General features: G+C 35.8%; 2 protein-coding genes across 2 annotated transcripts in view; both read right to left on the bottom strand.

Annotated features, from left to right (window-relative positions):
- AdoR (Adenosine receptor) overlaps positions 1-16166 on the bottom strand; it is a 79445-nt gene that overhangs the window by 3066 nt on the left and 60213 nt on the right. Inside the window, exon 2 of the mRNA XM_028306350.1 lies at positions 4050-4258. Coding sequence (XP_028162151.1) covers positions 4050-4258 — 209 coding nt within the window. The remainder of the gene's footprint in view (positions 1-4049; positions 4259-16166) is intronic.
- On the bottom strand, positions 13098-15929 carry LOC114354092 (prisilkin-39-like). Its single transcript, XM_028306349.1, has one exon. It carries the CDS (start codon positions 15837-15839, stop codon positions 14472-14474), a length of 1368 nt encoding a protein of 455 aa, XP_028162150.1. The 5' UTR covers positions 15840-15929; the 3' UTR covers positions 13098-14471.

Genomic DNA, 16166 nt, shown 5'->3' with positions numbered 1-16166 from the left:
ATTCTTTTAATTTTATAGATAAGTATAGTTTCTAAAGTTATTCAAGTGTTTACATCAGATATTCATCATCTCATCATGATGAATTGGTCATGGTAGGTACAACTCCTTAATGCTTAGGAGTTGGAGGATAATTCAATATTATCAACAAAGTAAAATGTAATATAGTGCAATATCCAACTCATAATAATAAATTATATAATAATATAATTTACTATATGTATAATTGTACAATAAAATAATGTAATTATTATTAAGGCTAATTATTACCATTAAGCATTCGTAATTGTTAATGTATTCGTAAATGTTAATTTAATTCGTAGATGTTAACTAGTATTAAATAAATGTAACTTTGCTACACCCTTACAGGGTCAATGTATGAATGCATGTATACCTGTATGTGCTGAATATGTTATTGCAAATGAATAAATAAATAAATAAATAAATAAATTCTTTAAATATTATAAGTACAAATAGACCAACAGTTGTATTCTTTCATGTTTTTAAGGTGGGCTGACGGTTTAAGGTCTTTTAGGTTTCCTATATGGTAACCTGTATTTTGTATGGAATATTATTTACACTTGACATGAAGAATATGGTGTCAATGTACTGCCTACCTTCAGTGGTAAAAGTATCAATCATGGTATACCTACATAAATATTAATTCGTCCTAATAAATAAGTAGGAAATTAGTAATTATTTTTCTACTTTTTAGTGTAGGTTTTTTGGAGTCGGTTTTATTTTTTTTTCCATTTGATAACAATCTTATTAATAATAACAGTTTTATACACGCATCTAATAATATTACATCGCAATCAGTGGTTCTCTACTTATTATCATAGGTATATTTAATGCACATGACCGTATTGACCGTCTGTTTTTATACCAATTCCGAGAAAACTATGACTGATGATCTACTACTCCTGCTGTAGACTACAAAACGTGTAGATTTCGATTCTATAATATAACATAGATATACTAAATACTGGATCGTTCGTTATTCGTAACTTAATCAGCGAAACGATCCCAATTTTGAATCGAAATAGAATACAGTGAGTATCTCCTTTAGACTCATTAAGAGTGATAAGATAATACAAAACATCGTTTGAGAACAGGTTTTTAAAACTAGTATCAAGAAACTAATATTTTGTTTTGTGTATTTAGGCACCTACTGTCTACTTAATATTATGTTTCTGTATGTAGACTGTAGTCTATGAAGTAGGAGCGTATTTCATTAATAATTCCAAAAATATTTTATAAACTCTATGTGGCTAATGGCATGATAGAGAGAGACTCCTAACGATGGAAATCCATTATGTCGTTGAGCATATTTCTACCACAAAGTAACTAGTAACTACTTACATGACTGAAGTATGCATGGAAAGAACTAGTAAGTAGTATGCATTTATCATAGGGTAAATAACTCAATGGGTAAAACTATGATTCTTTAAACCTACGTAAGAACAGACACATACAGGGACACATTGTGGGTATATGTATACAGGTTGTCCCAGAATGGGTGAATCAAACTGCTAGGGGAGGTAGCTCTACTAATGTACTATCCCTAAAAAATATGAAAAAATAAAGCGCATAAGGACACTTTTTACATAAATCAGCTTTGCCTAAGTATCTGGCTATAATTGCTGCGTTTGGAGTTTATTTGTACTTTTTTCTTACTAATATAATTGTACATGATCGCTTCGTCTATCTGTAAACAAACTTTTGAAAATAATTACTAGATTTCGAGTTTAGAGCTTAGAGAGCACTTTATTTAAAAAAAGTTCAGATTTCAAAAAAATATTTAAATTTTTTAGGGATAGTACATTATTAGAGCTACCTCCCCTAGCAGTTTGATTCACCCATTATGGGACACCCTGTATACATATACCCACAATATAGTAACTGCAATCTGAAGTTACGCTGGTTCTTCCGAGTTTACCGACGCGTAAAATAGGGAAAATCAAAATCAAAATCAAAATCAAAAATATTTATTCAGTTTAGACCACAAGTGGCACTTATGAACTGTTGACCACAAGTGGCACTTATAAAATGATAGTCTTATTCATAACTACATATTATGATTCATTCATTCATAATTGAAGAAGATGCGTAATGGGTAAACATGTTGCGCAACGTTAATGTAAAAGGAGTTGTCCCAATTTCGGCCCAGAGGTTGTACGCCATATCAAAAATCAAGAAAAATCTACTGATTAAGGGAAAAATATGAATAACTATATCTAGCATATAATTTAGCCGCTCAAAATCAAAAACTGTTCATGAATTATCATTCTCAAATGCATACACAAGATGGCGTATGGCGTCAGATAAAAAAAAAAGATGAACCATAGACTAACTAAACGTCAGTCGCTGTCAGATTTCATCTGTCACTCTCCACCAAGATACGACTTAATGTCAAAAGTGACAGATGTCAACAAAATGACATTCGTCCACCATGATGGTTTTTGTGGTTGAGTATTGCTATTTTCTTAACAATTTTTTGTTTTAAGCGAATAAACTAAGCCATTTAAAAGAAATTGAATAATAAGAAACTGTTGTACATTTAAAAGCCCTTCTTTTTGGTAGGTGTACAGGTTGTGGGCCTAGGCTCCATACATTTTGGGACAACTCCTTTGTGAGTTTTCGAGACACTTAGGCTCTGTATTCTTACTGCATTTACACATTTCAAAAATATAGCAGACAACATAATTGCGTTGTAAAATTATGTCGTCTCTACGAATGTCTACTGAACAAGCTTCAATTATGGGTACAAACAACGGTACACAAAAGTAAACACTGTTGCACCTTATAAATAAATAAATAAATAAATAAATAAATATCCTTAGACATTTTACACTGCGCTTCTAGTCCCAAACTAAGCAAAGCTTGTACTATGGGTACTAGACAACGGATATAAACATACTTAAATACTTTTTTTTTTTGTAAAAACATACTTATTATACATAGAAAACACCCAGTCCAATACAAACAAATATGTTCATGCACACAACTGTTTGTACTGTGCGGGAATCGAACCCGCTACCTCCGGAATAGTAGTCCGTTTCGAACCACTACACCAAACGGCCGACAAGATTATGTACTAGTGATAGATGCGATTTTGCAACTAAACTGTACAATCAGATCATCATGCTATAGTTGTGGCTATTGAGTGTACCTACATGTTAATCCTTTGTAAGCCAGCAGGATATAGAACTGCTTTTATTTTCACAGGGAACCTTGCTACAAGCTTTTACTAGTCGCGGGAGCACTTCTAGATAACGTATAACTCCCAACCTTATAATCCAAGCGTATCTAAAGCTTAAAGCCACAGGGTGACGGTTAATTTTTGCTTAGCGCTCTACACACCAAAAATAACTGTCGCAAAAATTATCTCGCCCAAAACAAACCCGACCTTGTATCGACCTCAATAACGATAAGATTTTAGAATGAAACAACTGATTTCTAGATTCCAATTTAGGTTCCACATGATAATGAAGTATAGTATTGTAATGTAACCAACCTGCTTTACCACTCTGTAGATGTGAGGGTAAAAAGCCCCAAGAGGGACGCTCGGCGTGACGATGGTGGCAAAGTAAAGGAACACCAGTTAGTTGTAGTTCATTACATCCACGAAGTAGCAGCCAGGAGCTGACTCCGCAGCGTGTAATCATAAGAGTCATCCATAATAATGTGACCAACCTGCTTCACCACCACTCTGTAGATGTGAGCATAGAAGGCAGCAAGAAGGACGCTCGGCGTTACTACTAGAGGAACACCAGGTAATTGTAGTCCATCACATCCACGAAGTAGCAGCAAAGGGTCGACTCCGTAGCGTGTGATCAAAGAGTCATCCAGTACAGTAATGTGACCAACCTGCTTCACCATCACCCTGTAGATGTGAGCGTAGAAGGCAGCAAGAAGGACGCTCGGCGTTACTATAGTGGCGAAGTAGAGGAACATCAGGTAGTTGTAGTCCATGACATCCACAAAATAGCAGCAAAGGACCGACTACGCAGCGTGTGATCATAAGAGTCATCCATAATAATGTTACCAACCTGCTTCACCACTACTCTGTAGATGTGAGCGTAGAAGGCAGCAAGAAGGACGCTCGGCGTTACTATAGTGGCGAAGTAGAGGAACACCAGATAATTGTAGTCCATGACATCCACGAAGTAGCAGCCAGTAGCCGACTCCGCAGCGTGCCACCCGAAGAGTGGAAGCAGGCCCACACCCGCTCCAGCCACCCAGCATACTGATATTATAACTGGAACCAAGAAGAACAATTTATTAGAATTTCCAGAGCCAGGGTAAAGCAAAAATACCATATTCAATTACTGACATTTGGAAACAATAATAAAAATATATTAGGGCTATCTACACATAATACCACTCTTTACAGTGGGATTACGTACATTTTTTAGAGATTGCCAAGGCCGAGGTAATTTCGTTCCGAATGTTGCTCAAAAATGGTATTTATTTGCTTTTATGTTGTTTTGTTTACACTACCATTATAATGTACGAGTATTTGTTTAAAATCTGGGGTACATTTTATTTGGTAAATATAACATTGCATGTTATGATTTTGTTTTGATAATGTAGAGAAAGAAATGCTGTACAAGTTTTACAAGATACGTGAATATTCGCTAGTTTTTAAATTGAACCCAATTAACCAAAACATAGAGCTGGTCCAGATGACGCGTTTATACTCGCGCGTTTTAAATCGCGTGATTGTGAGATGTACTTACCTACTAGACTAGATGTTCATACAATATATTGTCCACATTCAATGCAGCTGAGCTAGCTCTATGTTAGACATTAAAATAAATATGAAGTCATCTACATACACTATCATAATGGGCTATTGAACAGGGTTTTTAAAATTGCATCGACGTCGACTGGGTGAAACAATAATACCGGAAGCTTGGTCAACGTTCTCTCTCGCGGTGTGAATGTTTATGCCATTGTTCATTTACGTTTACCTCTGGCCATTGGCATATACAGTTAAAATAGATTAAAATGACATCATTGAGGCGGTAATCGGTTTAGAAGCGTCTCTTCCAGATAACAAAGAAAGGTTTGTAATAAACACTGCTACGTAGTAAACGTAAATCGATTAGTTTATAACTTTTCTTCTGATTAATTTTGTTGTTATTCCTATGGCAGCTCTATATCCCCTGGTGGGACATACCTGCTTAGCCTTAGGTTTTATAGGGTCAAGGGGGCTATTAATCTTGGCTACACAGCAGATGCAGGCGAAACTAAAGTTGATTTTTAACTAAATTTTCGATTTATTTACCACATAACTTCCCTTCTTCTTGTGCATTCGCTCTACAATACACAGTATTATGTTAACCCGTGCGAATCACGTTTGTGAAAGTGCCTGTGCAATCTTCGGTGGAGAAAGGAGGGAAATAATTAGCACTAAGTACTAAAATCGCATGTCCCAGCGAATCCCTACCCGTACTAAGCTCTAAAAGACCGTAATCCTTGTGCTAGATCACGTATCTTTTAGATGGTTATATAAATAGAGAATATTCCTGAAATACTCTATTCTACTTTCAGTTTTCTATGCACTTGCTTTATTTTCAATTGAAATAAGTATACATATTAGGTAATGGAGCTAGTATCGCCCCGAAAAGTACCTACTACGTGATGTCACGGTTAACTGCTACGAGCACTATATTTTCATACAACAATCCTTGGAACAATTCTTTTACAACTCTGGGACGATATTTTCTTAGTATAAAGGGAAATGTGACCTTTACTAAAAGAAATGACATTTCCTTGTCCTACCCTACGAATTGCCTATTCGTCTTCCTTTTCTGGGAAATCTACTATGCCATTTTATTCACTGATACCTATACTGTATAATTGAATCTCAATCAAGCGGAAACGAAATTTATTTTGCTATACTTTGTTTTGTTTTTCGTGAGCGAAGAATTCAGTGTTCACGAAACAATACTTGTTAAGAAAATAACTCACAATTTTTCTCGTTCAAAAATTATATTACACTGACAAAGAAAGAAGCAGCATTCTTTCATTTAAAATAATAGATATAGAAAACAATAGTTCCATAAGAATACTAAAGAATACCACAAAATACCAGTTTCCGATGACAATGGATACAAGAACAAAACACGGACTTGTTCAAAAATGCAATTTAACACAGTCTTGAGTCATTTGTTTACAGAGATAGTAGAAGTAGAACAATGAATGAGTCAAGTTGACAGAAAACCAATGTATTTGAACGGTCCGTTGACGCAGAAGGTAAATTTTAAAATTTTATTATACTTTGATAGCTACACTGGCAACACATTAAAGTTGATAAGAAACTCGTTAATAAATAATCCTATGATGTATTATTATGAAAAAAAAATGGTAGACCGTCGTCAGTGGTTTTAGATTAAAATAGTTTCTCGATTTATGAAAATGGGTCCATTTTTCCAAGTGTTTACTTTACTATCACTAAAACTTAGAGTTTATTTCTTACTCTCATCTGTGTATAAAGAACAGTTTAGTGCAAGGTCTCGTGTACTGCGAGTTCATGTTCCTTCCTACTGAATTATTTTTCTTTTACGTTCAAATATAAGTTGAAATGACAATAAAGTCTGAAAAAATACTTTTTCAGATTTTTCCCATTACTTGCTACTTCTGACGAGTATCAAAATATGCGAAATAAACTTTTTCACAGCTCCAAGGGATTAATAACGAAGTCATTTAAGAGTTCCTTTTATTCCTTTTTAGTTACAAAACCATAAAAATACGAAATTCTGCCCCTTATTTTCAAAGAATTAAAATGGGGATTGAAAATAATAATGATAACACGATGAAACTTCAGAAAAAAAAAACATTTTCGTGGTTATTGAGGCGATCACAAACATGTTTTTAAACAAACTAGCCAAAATTCCTCTCCAATATTGTTACCTTTATGGTAACAATATTGGTCCATAAAGAAACCCTATAAGAAAAGGGTCGGATTTGAAATTCAAATTGTTAGATAACTTAGTCTTAATATTATCCTCTTCCTATTACGCGGGATCGGCAAATATTTTGCAAAAATTAAAAAATGTGACTCCATCGCAACTTATAAGTTACTAGATATATCTACATATTTTACGGAACCCTATTTTTTTCCAAAATAAAATTTAGCCTATAATATATAAAAAAAATAAAAATACTCATGGATAATGTAGCTTTCAAATGGTAAAAGAATTTTTAAAAACGGTCCAGTAGTTTTTGAGCCTATTCATTACAAACAAACAAAGTTTTCCTCTTTATAATATTAGTGTAGAAGTGTAGATAAGTACATACCTACTTACCGACAGTTATGTCTAGCTAAAGTATGAATGTATAATTTATCGCATATGAAAAGAACTTAATTCTTATTCTATGAAAAGGACTAGGTACTTAACTTAATTCTTATTCTATGAAAAGAATAACTTATTCTTAATCTATTGTTCGCCACTTTACGTAAGCCCAAGACTTGACGTCGAGTTTATCGCAAAATCTTTAGCCTATTCTATTTCTAATGAATCTCATGGCCGTGGTGACAAGCTGTGTTCAGCGAAACTATTTATTCATTCCATAACTCTGTGACGGAGGTTACAAAATATATTAAATCTAGAATCGAATGGTAATAAACCTTCCTCATTGTAGTACCTACCTAAAACAGTGTCGATTTGCAATAAAAAAAATTGAATTTTGAAATGCAACAGTCGAACTTGGACTCTAAGCTACTAGCATCGTTTGAGAATAAAGAAGAAGACTTTACGATTCCAAGCACGATGATGTGTGAGCTTACCTAATCAAGCATTCCAATTGCCTACTAAAATTCAGCAGTACCTACTAACTTGAAACATTGTATAATGTCGCATCACTCGTACCGCTGTTAAGAATTTAACGACGCAAATCAAAGAGAAAGAAATAACAAATGACTGGCACCCAGAAAATTATTGGTGTGTAAAAACAATGTTGTTTCACGGCTCCCAAATCTAAGATTTGCCGAGTTATTTATTCCAATTTATAACATAAAACATAAAATTCTCCTCCAGTTAACCTAAGGGCTAAACTGAAAGAGTCCTAGATAATGTTTATTTATGTTTTAACTAATATGATGGATGACAAAAGAAGTACTTAAACAGAGCTCATGAAGAACCTATGACTAAACAGTACTAAGTACTGACGACAGAACGTGAAATTAATCACTGTTATACCTACTTTAGTCGTTTATAGGTTTTAATACGCATCTGTTCATTTAGGTAGTTACCCAAATGAATATAGGTACAGTCGTATTATTAACTCTCACACAAATGTTACATACGGAGCGAGAAACCACGTTATCCCAACTAATATTATAAATGCGAAAGTAACTCTGTCTGTCTGTCTGTCTGTCTGTCTGTCTGTCTGTCTGTCTGTTACGCTTTCCCGCTTAAACCTCGCAACCGATTTTGATGAAATTTGGCATAGAGATAGTTTGAGTCCCGGGAAAGAACATAGGATAGTTTTTATCCCGGTTTTTGAAACAGGGACGCGCGCGATAAGGTTTTTCTGTGACAGACAAAATTCCACGCGGGCGAAGCCGCGGGCGGAAAGCTAGTTGATAATAAACGATTTGTCAGTTTTGTCATTGTCTGCTGTTAAAAAGTCATATAAACAGACGACAACACATAAAGCTAAACTCTGTGGCATCTCATGTTCTTGAGGTAGATGCTATTTTGCTACGAAGTTATTTACGTTATTATTTTTTGTCTACTATACCTACTACATGTAAAAGAGTGTGAAAAAATGGCTGGCTGGCAAAACATATTCTTCAATGCCTTTGTTAAGAATGCTAATATTGAAGGAATTTGCAGCTGGGAAAATAGTACGTAGATGTATGATATCATACATTGACTAATTAAGTTATGAATTACATTATTATACCTACTTAATAACATCAAGGAAAAATTCAATTTCAAGAAATCAGGTTCAATTCCCGCCTTAGGCAGTTCGATTTTTTCAAGTTATTTATAATTTTCAAATCAAGGAAAAAGTTATGAAGAACTTCACGTTTTTCAGATATAAAAATGATTTGGTTGTATAACTTGATCGTAAATAAATTAATTGCGAAATTAGATTTTCTAAGTTCATAAGTGCCACTAGTGGTCTAAATTGAATAAAATATTTTTGATTTTGATTTTTGATTCTATTGAATGGTATGTTCAAAAACACACCAAAATGTCCTGATATAAAGGAAGAAACCTTGATTGGTTGAACCATCTTACTATAACAAAAGTTAAAAGTCTTTCAAACTTCATACAAAAACCCCAGTTAAAGTTATAGTTACGGTTAAAATTAAGTTAAGGTGATGAAACTCAGCCTTTAGAATATTTTTGACGTTATATCAAGTTTTGAATATTGTTTCGTTTGGGTATGAATTATGACCACTAAAGCGATAACTAAGTTGGTATGTACAGACAATCTGGCTGTGGTTTCCCAGCCGATAAGCACAGCGGTCGTAAGAAACAGTGGGCGTATTTGGGTTATCATTCAAAAACAATAACATAAGTAGATACTTCGAATAATGTAGGTATGTCTCAAACAGACATTAATTGAAAAATTCGCATTCACTTGTCATACTTGACCCAGGACCTACGGCGATTACACTCACTACTACGGATGACGCTAACTCACAGCGTAAAATTCACTTGACGTAAACGACGACAACCCTGAGAATCCATAGCTTAATGGAAAACTCAAAACTAATTCATCATAACAAATGTTACATTTCTCCAGCTGGAAGTAGAATGTCATTTCCTCAATTTTCCTCTATGGTTGACGATTCTGGGCGTTTGCTTCAGCACTTTCTATCGGGTGAGATACACACCAAGAACTGCCGATTAGAAAACTGTACCTACTCACTATGTCAACTATAAGGCACGTATTTACGCCCGTATTCACTAATGCTGCGTTTACGCTATGCGGAAATTAGCCGAGTCAAGTCAAAAAAACAGAGGAGTGGGGATGAAATTCATTCATAATTCATCCCCACTCCACTGTTTTTTTGACTTGACTTGGCTAATTTCCGCGCAGTGTAAACGCAGCATAACGATGCTTACTTAGTGAAGCAGCAAATTGAACACACAGCGTTGAATAGAGCTCTGTGATTNTCTAAGAATTATCTATTTTGACACTTAAACGTTTTGAAAACTTAAAATAATTTATGGAAAATTTCAATATCGGAATACGATATTGGCTTCAGTTCCGGAATTGAAATATCGGAAAAAATTTATCCGAAATTCCGGAGTTACGAAATTCCGGAATTCCGGTATTCAAGCCCTAGTGTCACCCTGTGCGTCCACGCGCACTGTAATGTTTGTGAATACGGGCGTTAGTGTCACTATACCTACTCAGCCCGGTAAGCAATTTTAGCTTGAAAATAGGTTATCTTTACGGTTATCAGATTCGCTCGAGTGCTAACCCATTGGGACACGAATCCATCAACCGACCTGACCTAATCAAACTAATATTACTCGCTGTGCCCGCGACTTCGTATGCGTGAAAATAGTGTGAATAATAATTCCCATTTTTGCAACATTTTTCTTTACTCCTCCGCCTTTATTGACTGTTGGGTGTTGTTAATAGCCTAAAGCCTTCCTCGATAAATGGGCTATCCAACACAAAAATATTTTTTGAAATCGGACCAATGGTTCCTGAGATTAGCGCGTTCAAACAAACAAACTCTTCAGCTTTATAATATTACTAGCTTTCCGCCCGCGGCTTCGCCCGCGTGGAATTTTGTCTGTCACAGAAAAACTTTATCGCGCGCGTCCCTGTTTCAAAAACCGGGATAAAAACTATCCTATGTTCTTTCCCGGGACTCAAACTATCTCTATGCCAAATTTCATCAAAATCGGTTGCGAGGTTTAAGCGGGAAAGCGTAACAGACAGACAGACAGACAGAGTTATTTTCGCATTTATAATATTAGTTGGGACAAAATAGTATTAGTTTAAATTACCATTAGCTTATTTCCTACTATGACAGCTCAAAAGTGAAAAGGGTTTGCAATATCATATGTCGTTGAGCATCACACTCGACCTCACGTCGTATAATATTCGGAATAATCTCAAATTCACTCGTAATATCAACGAAGTTTATGCTAATGCACTATTGTAATCCTATATAAATGCGCATAATATAATAATACGACATAAAAGTATTTTTACTGTTTTTGATGTTTCAGTCAACAGGCAAAAGGTACCTATAAAGTATTACTTAGAAAATGATTTTCAAAGAATATCCTGTGGGTCTAGACAAGTAGTACTTTTTCATCGAATTGAAAATCCAAAGGCTTTTCGACCATCTTTCGACATAAAAACTGTCATATTTTGCATTATGTCTAGGGGGGCTGATCCCTACTCAATTTATTTTTTACCTTTGTCGTCAATTCAGTTATTATTTTCAGTTGATCGTGATTCAAGCATGATCTCTCATTTTATATGAACACTGGACAGGGAAGTTTGGTCAATATAAATATGGCGTGACTTTTATCACAGTGTATAACATTGCTATCTAACACTGTTATACTTTTATGTTGAAATAAATTAATTCTGTGTTTTCCTGACTGAAAATAACACACTAACACGAATCTACGCGTAAGATTGGATTGTATTGAAATATTTTTATGTAAATATTGGCAATTGTCCAACGAAATGTTTAGATTGAACACTTGTGTTACTGGGCATTTGATGGCGTTATCTAACCAATAATTTATAAAAAAGAAACTTTTTCTTAATTTTAAAGGTGCCCTTAGAACGGTTTAGATACGGATGGCAGAAAACTTTTAAATTAATCAAACACCTATTCGATTGAGAAATTGTGTACTGTGTGCCTACCATGAGTTTACGTTAGGAGTGCTCGCTAGCGAGTACCTACGTCAAAAAAATCTATGATTTTATTTCTTGAAAGTAGCCGATGGGGCGCTGCGCAATATGTCATACATTTAATGTCATTTTCTTACGCAGTCGCTAGCGAACACACCTAATAACGTAAACTCATGGTAAACACACTGGTTGAGTTAGGTAAGGACACTTACTCAGTATTTTTGAAACCAATCCACTGGAGCTATGAGCCGAAGACAAAAAAGAAATTGTATTACTTTTTATACAGGGTGTTTGGTAAATGGGTATATGCATATAACATGCCCATGCTAACATATGCATATAAATGGTATGGTGAAGTCAGAAAATTGATATCATCATTTTAATTATTTTAATTTTCAGATAAATCTGATTTTATAAATTTTATTTTGTATGAACATTTAAAAAATTAAAATGATGATATGAAATTTCTGACTTCACCATACCATTTATATGCATATGTTAACATGGGCTAGTGTCGGCTCATATACCCATTTACCTAACACCCTGTATAGACCAAAGTTCTCCAAATTGCATACTACTAAAGAATAAAGGCGTAACACCGTCCCACACAATCGGTTGTACGAGTAGTACCTATGTGATATCCCTTTGTGGAAGGNTTGGGCGGTTTTTTAGGCGGTTTCTGACAATGTCCTTTAAGGCAATCACGGTCAAGTCCCATTATAATAGAAGGGATGGGTCACCTTATTTGGCTTAGGTATCGTTCGAAAACGCTCATTATTATGAATAGGATCTTATTATGTTTGCGATGCCTGATGACGCAGATGCGCACACTGACAGGAAAAAAACTGTTTTGTGAGACAGCTAGGGGTTATTATAAAAAGTTAAGCGCGCGTTGACACGTTTAAAACCATCGCACTATAACTTTAACAAACGTCAATGTCTGTCAAACTTCATACAAAAAATCACCGGTTATGGTTATAGTAACGGATAAAGAAAGGTAGTACCTAGCGACTCAGCCTTATCTAATGTTAATTTTAATGTGTTCAACGCGCGTTTAACTTATACATAGTAATAACTCTGGTAGAGTCAAATAACACGCATTAATTCAGTCGAAAAAACAACAACAGTGTTTATTTTATATCACACATTGGCCATACATTTTTAAAATTAATACTAAGTACATAATAAGAAATAGTAAAGATCTTTTCAATAATCAGATGAAAACAATCTGTGATGTTGTAAAAGTCTGATCACCGAATCTAAAACTAATATAGAAGTTACAAACATGTTTATCGGATTAATGTAGTTTTTTTTAAACCCACTCTGTGGTTTTAGTTATATTTTAATTGAGGGCAATTTTGAGTCGTAGATAAAATAATAATAAGAGACATAACAATAAACTTACACTACACAATCATTCTCAAATCTAAGGCTGGGTTGCACCATCTTACTTTAACTTTGACAAACGTCAAAAAGCTGTCAATTGTCATACAAAACACACCGGTTTTCGTTATAGTTACGGTTAAAGTTAGGTGATGCAACTCAGCCTTAGAATTGAGATACAAATGCATCATTGAGGAATAATAAACATAAAGTAGATCTTAATAAAATTGGACGTTCGTTTTCACAGTTTAAGATATTGATAGTGAAATACATAAATATGCTTCCTTTTTCCCGCGACCTTCACCAGATCGTCGGTCCACCTAGTGAGAGGCCTGCCCAATCTGCCCATTCGTTATTTACAACAATTTTGTGGTAGTGGTGACTACAGTCAGCAAGTGCCACAGTTCAGAGCTGTCGTTATATTGTTTAATTTAAGATTATCAAATTAACAATCAAATTCTGTTTTCCTCAATCGCGACTTTTTTGTCGTCAAATTTACATTAGGACGTATAATTTATAAAATACGAATGATGAGTTTGATCAACTGGAGTTGCCTGAAAAAGCTGCAAGGTTTACCAACGCCAGGCTAGCTAGTAAAGTGCCGTCTATTTATACTTATTAGGTACTTTCTGATTTTTTATATCAGTGTACACAAAGGTAGATGACCTTGGTAAACTAGATACTTATTCTGATTTACTGAATAATTTTCCATGCATTTTAATTTTTTAGAGAAATTATTTTGTTCCATTCTACATTATTTTTTAGTGTTAGGTTTTCTACAGTGTATTAAAGTCGGATGTATGTATAGGGTATCCAGTAATAACCGTAAATTGAACGGTAATTAGCTGCTTAGTAACTGACTAGCCAATCATAACATTGTGGACAAAGTTTACACTTTATTTACGAATTAAGTAGAGGTAAATAAAAAAATAGATAAATGGCATTTTATGATATGAAATTTTTAACCCCACTCAAGTAAGAACCTTCGAGATTATCATTTACTTACACTAACTAGGACAGGACAGCGGTAAATTAACGATGCAAATAGAAAAATATAATTTATGCAGTTGTAATATTACTACTAACTGAAATTGCTAATGCACAAACAGATATTATGTAAGTACGAGTAGAAAATAAAAATATGATCACTTAAGACCTAGCTACCAATATTTCGCGCAGCTGAATGTCTCACTCACACTAATTCATGTTGGCACTATCAATATACACACATGTTAGTGAAATAAATATGCGACGACGGCACACAGCAATGTGAAAGTTGGTATGTTTCTAGCAGCAGAGTTTTTCTTGATGGACTGATCGGCGTAGGATTGCAGCAAGCCACAGGGCACTGCCTTCCTCATGTTTGTAGTCGGCGTATGCCTCATCACAAAGCATTGCATCCCCGGCGTTACTTGAATCTCCTTCCCTTTCACGTCAAGAGCATTTGTCACTGTCGTATTAGTCGTTGTTGTCGTCACGGTCATCGATGACGTCACGGTGCCGTTTGACGCGTCCGTACCATTAACAGCTGTCGTATTTACTGCACCGGGAAGAGTAACATTCACAGGAACAAGAGTACCATTCGCCAACATTTGGTACAAAACCGGTTGCGGAGTCGTAGTCTGCTGTTCCACCACGCCGTTTGTTATGTTCACTACAGTGACATTCGTGCTGGTGGTGACGACGGTCGAGTTAGTGCCTCCAGCCGGAGCTGTGGTACCTTGACTTTGCAGGATGAAACTAGTTATCAATTGACAGTCGATTCTGGTTTCCTCATAATCACCATTGTCTTTCTTCACGCCAAATTTACAATATTCACCTGGCTGTGGCTTGTAGCTGTTTGTTCCACTTGAATGCGAATTATGGTTCTGGCTAACTGCGTAAGCTGTAGCTCCAAGTGCGCCAAGGTTCAAAAGTGCCAAGCCAGCAAGTAAAGTACCGTATTTACTTCCTGAATTTTTGTATTGATACACGTAGGTCGGCGGAGCGCCATGGTAAACTGGATAAGAAACCGGTCGCTGTCCAGGGGCGGCGGCATAGCTGATTTGTTTCGGTGGCGCGTAGTTGTAGTTGTGGTTGATGGTGGTATGGGTGGTGTGCGTACCACCAGATATTCCTCTATTAGGATATTTATTGCTCTGGGAATGTCCCCCAGAGAGTCCACCACCGGAGGGGTATGAGTGTGATCCTGTTCCTGATTTTCCTCCCGAAGACGGATAGCTATGACTGCCTCCTGATCCTGATAGTCCTGATCCTGACGATGGATATCCATGACTGCCGCTTGATGATGGATAGCCGTGACTACCACCAGATGATGGATAGCTGTGGCTACCACCAGATGAGGGATAACTGTGGCTACCACCCGATGAAGGATAACTGTGGCTACCGCCCGACGATGGGTATCCGTGGCCTCCACCAGAAAGTCCGCCGGAATGCCTTGAGCCGCTTCCTGAGAGCCCAGAGTGTGAGCTTGGGTAAGAATGTCCTCCACCGCGACCGAATCCACCACTTCTACTTCCACCGAACTTTCCACCACTTATAGGTCCTAATGCAGCTAGCACTAGGAGTGCGCATAGCAGCGCACGAGTTAACTTTAACATTGTGTAATTATTTATTTACGGCGGCGCAGACGCGGTACGTCTCGGGCTCGCACACGCACGCAACTCAACTGAAGTCAGCTGCGGATCGCCGACGAAATGTCACAAAAAATTCACACGATGTTACTATCCTAAGAAAACCATTTTACCACTTTTTGTTATTATTTGTTTAGTTTTCTTACATAAAATTTAGTTATACATAGGATAATTACAGGCCAGATAGAGAATTTATTCGGTAATATTTATTAAATTGTTGATAAAGTATTGCTGACAGTACACATTTTTGTGATTTGGTCGTTGACATTTAGAACCATAGATTATTAAGAATGA

This window comes from Ostrinia furnacalis, unplaced genomic scaffold (assembly GCF_004193835.3).
Source record: "Ostrinia furnacalis isolate ACB-3 unplaced genomic scaffold, ASM419383v2 OfSCF1918, whole genome shotgun sequence".
Classification (NCBI taxonomy): Eukaryota; Metazoa; Arthropoda; class Insecta; order Lepidoptera; family Crambidae; genus Ostrinia; species Ostrinia furnacalis.
The sequence above is the reverse complement of the archived record's forward strand: the minus strand, read 5'-3'. Positions and strand labels throughout refer to the sequence as shown.

Excerpts from the sequence above, each read along its gene's own strand:
- LOC114354092 (XM_028306349.1), bottom strand. The coding sequence starts at position 15,839 with ATGTTAAAGTTAACTCGTGCGCTGCTATGCGCACTCCTAGTGCTAGCT.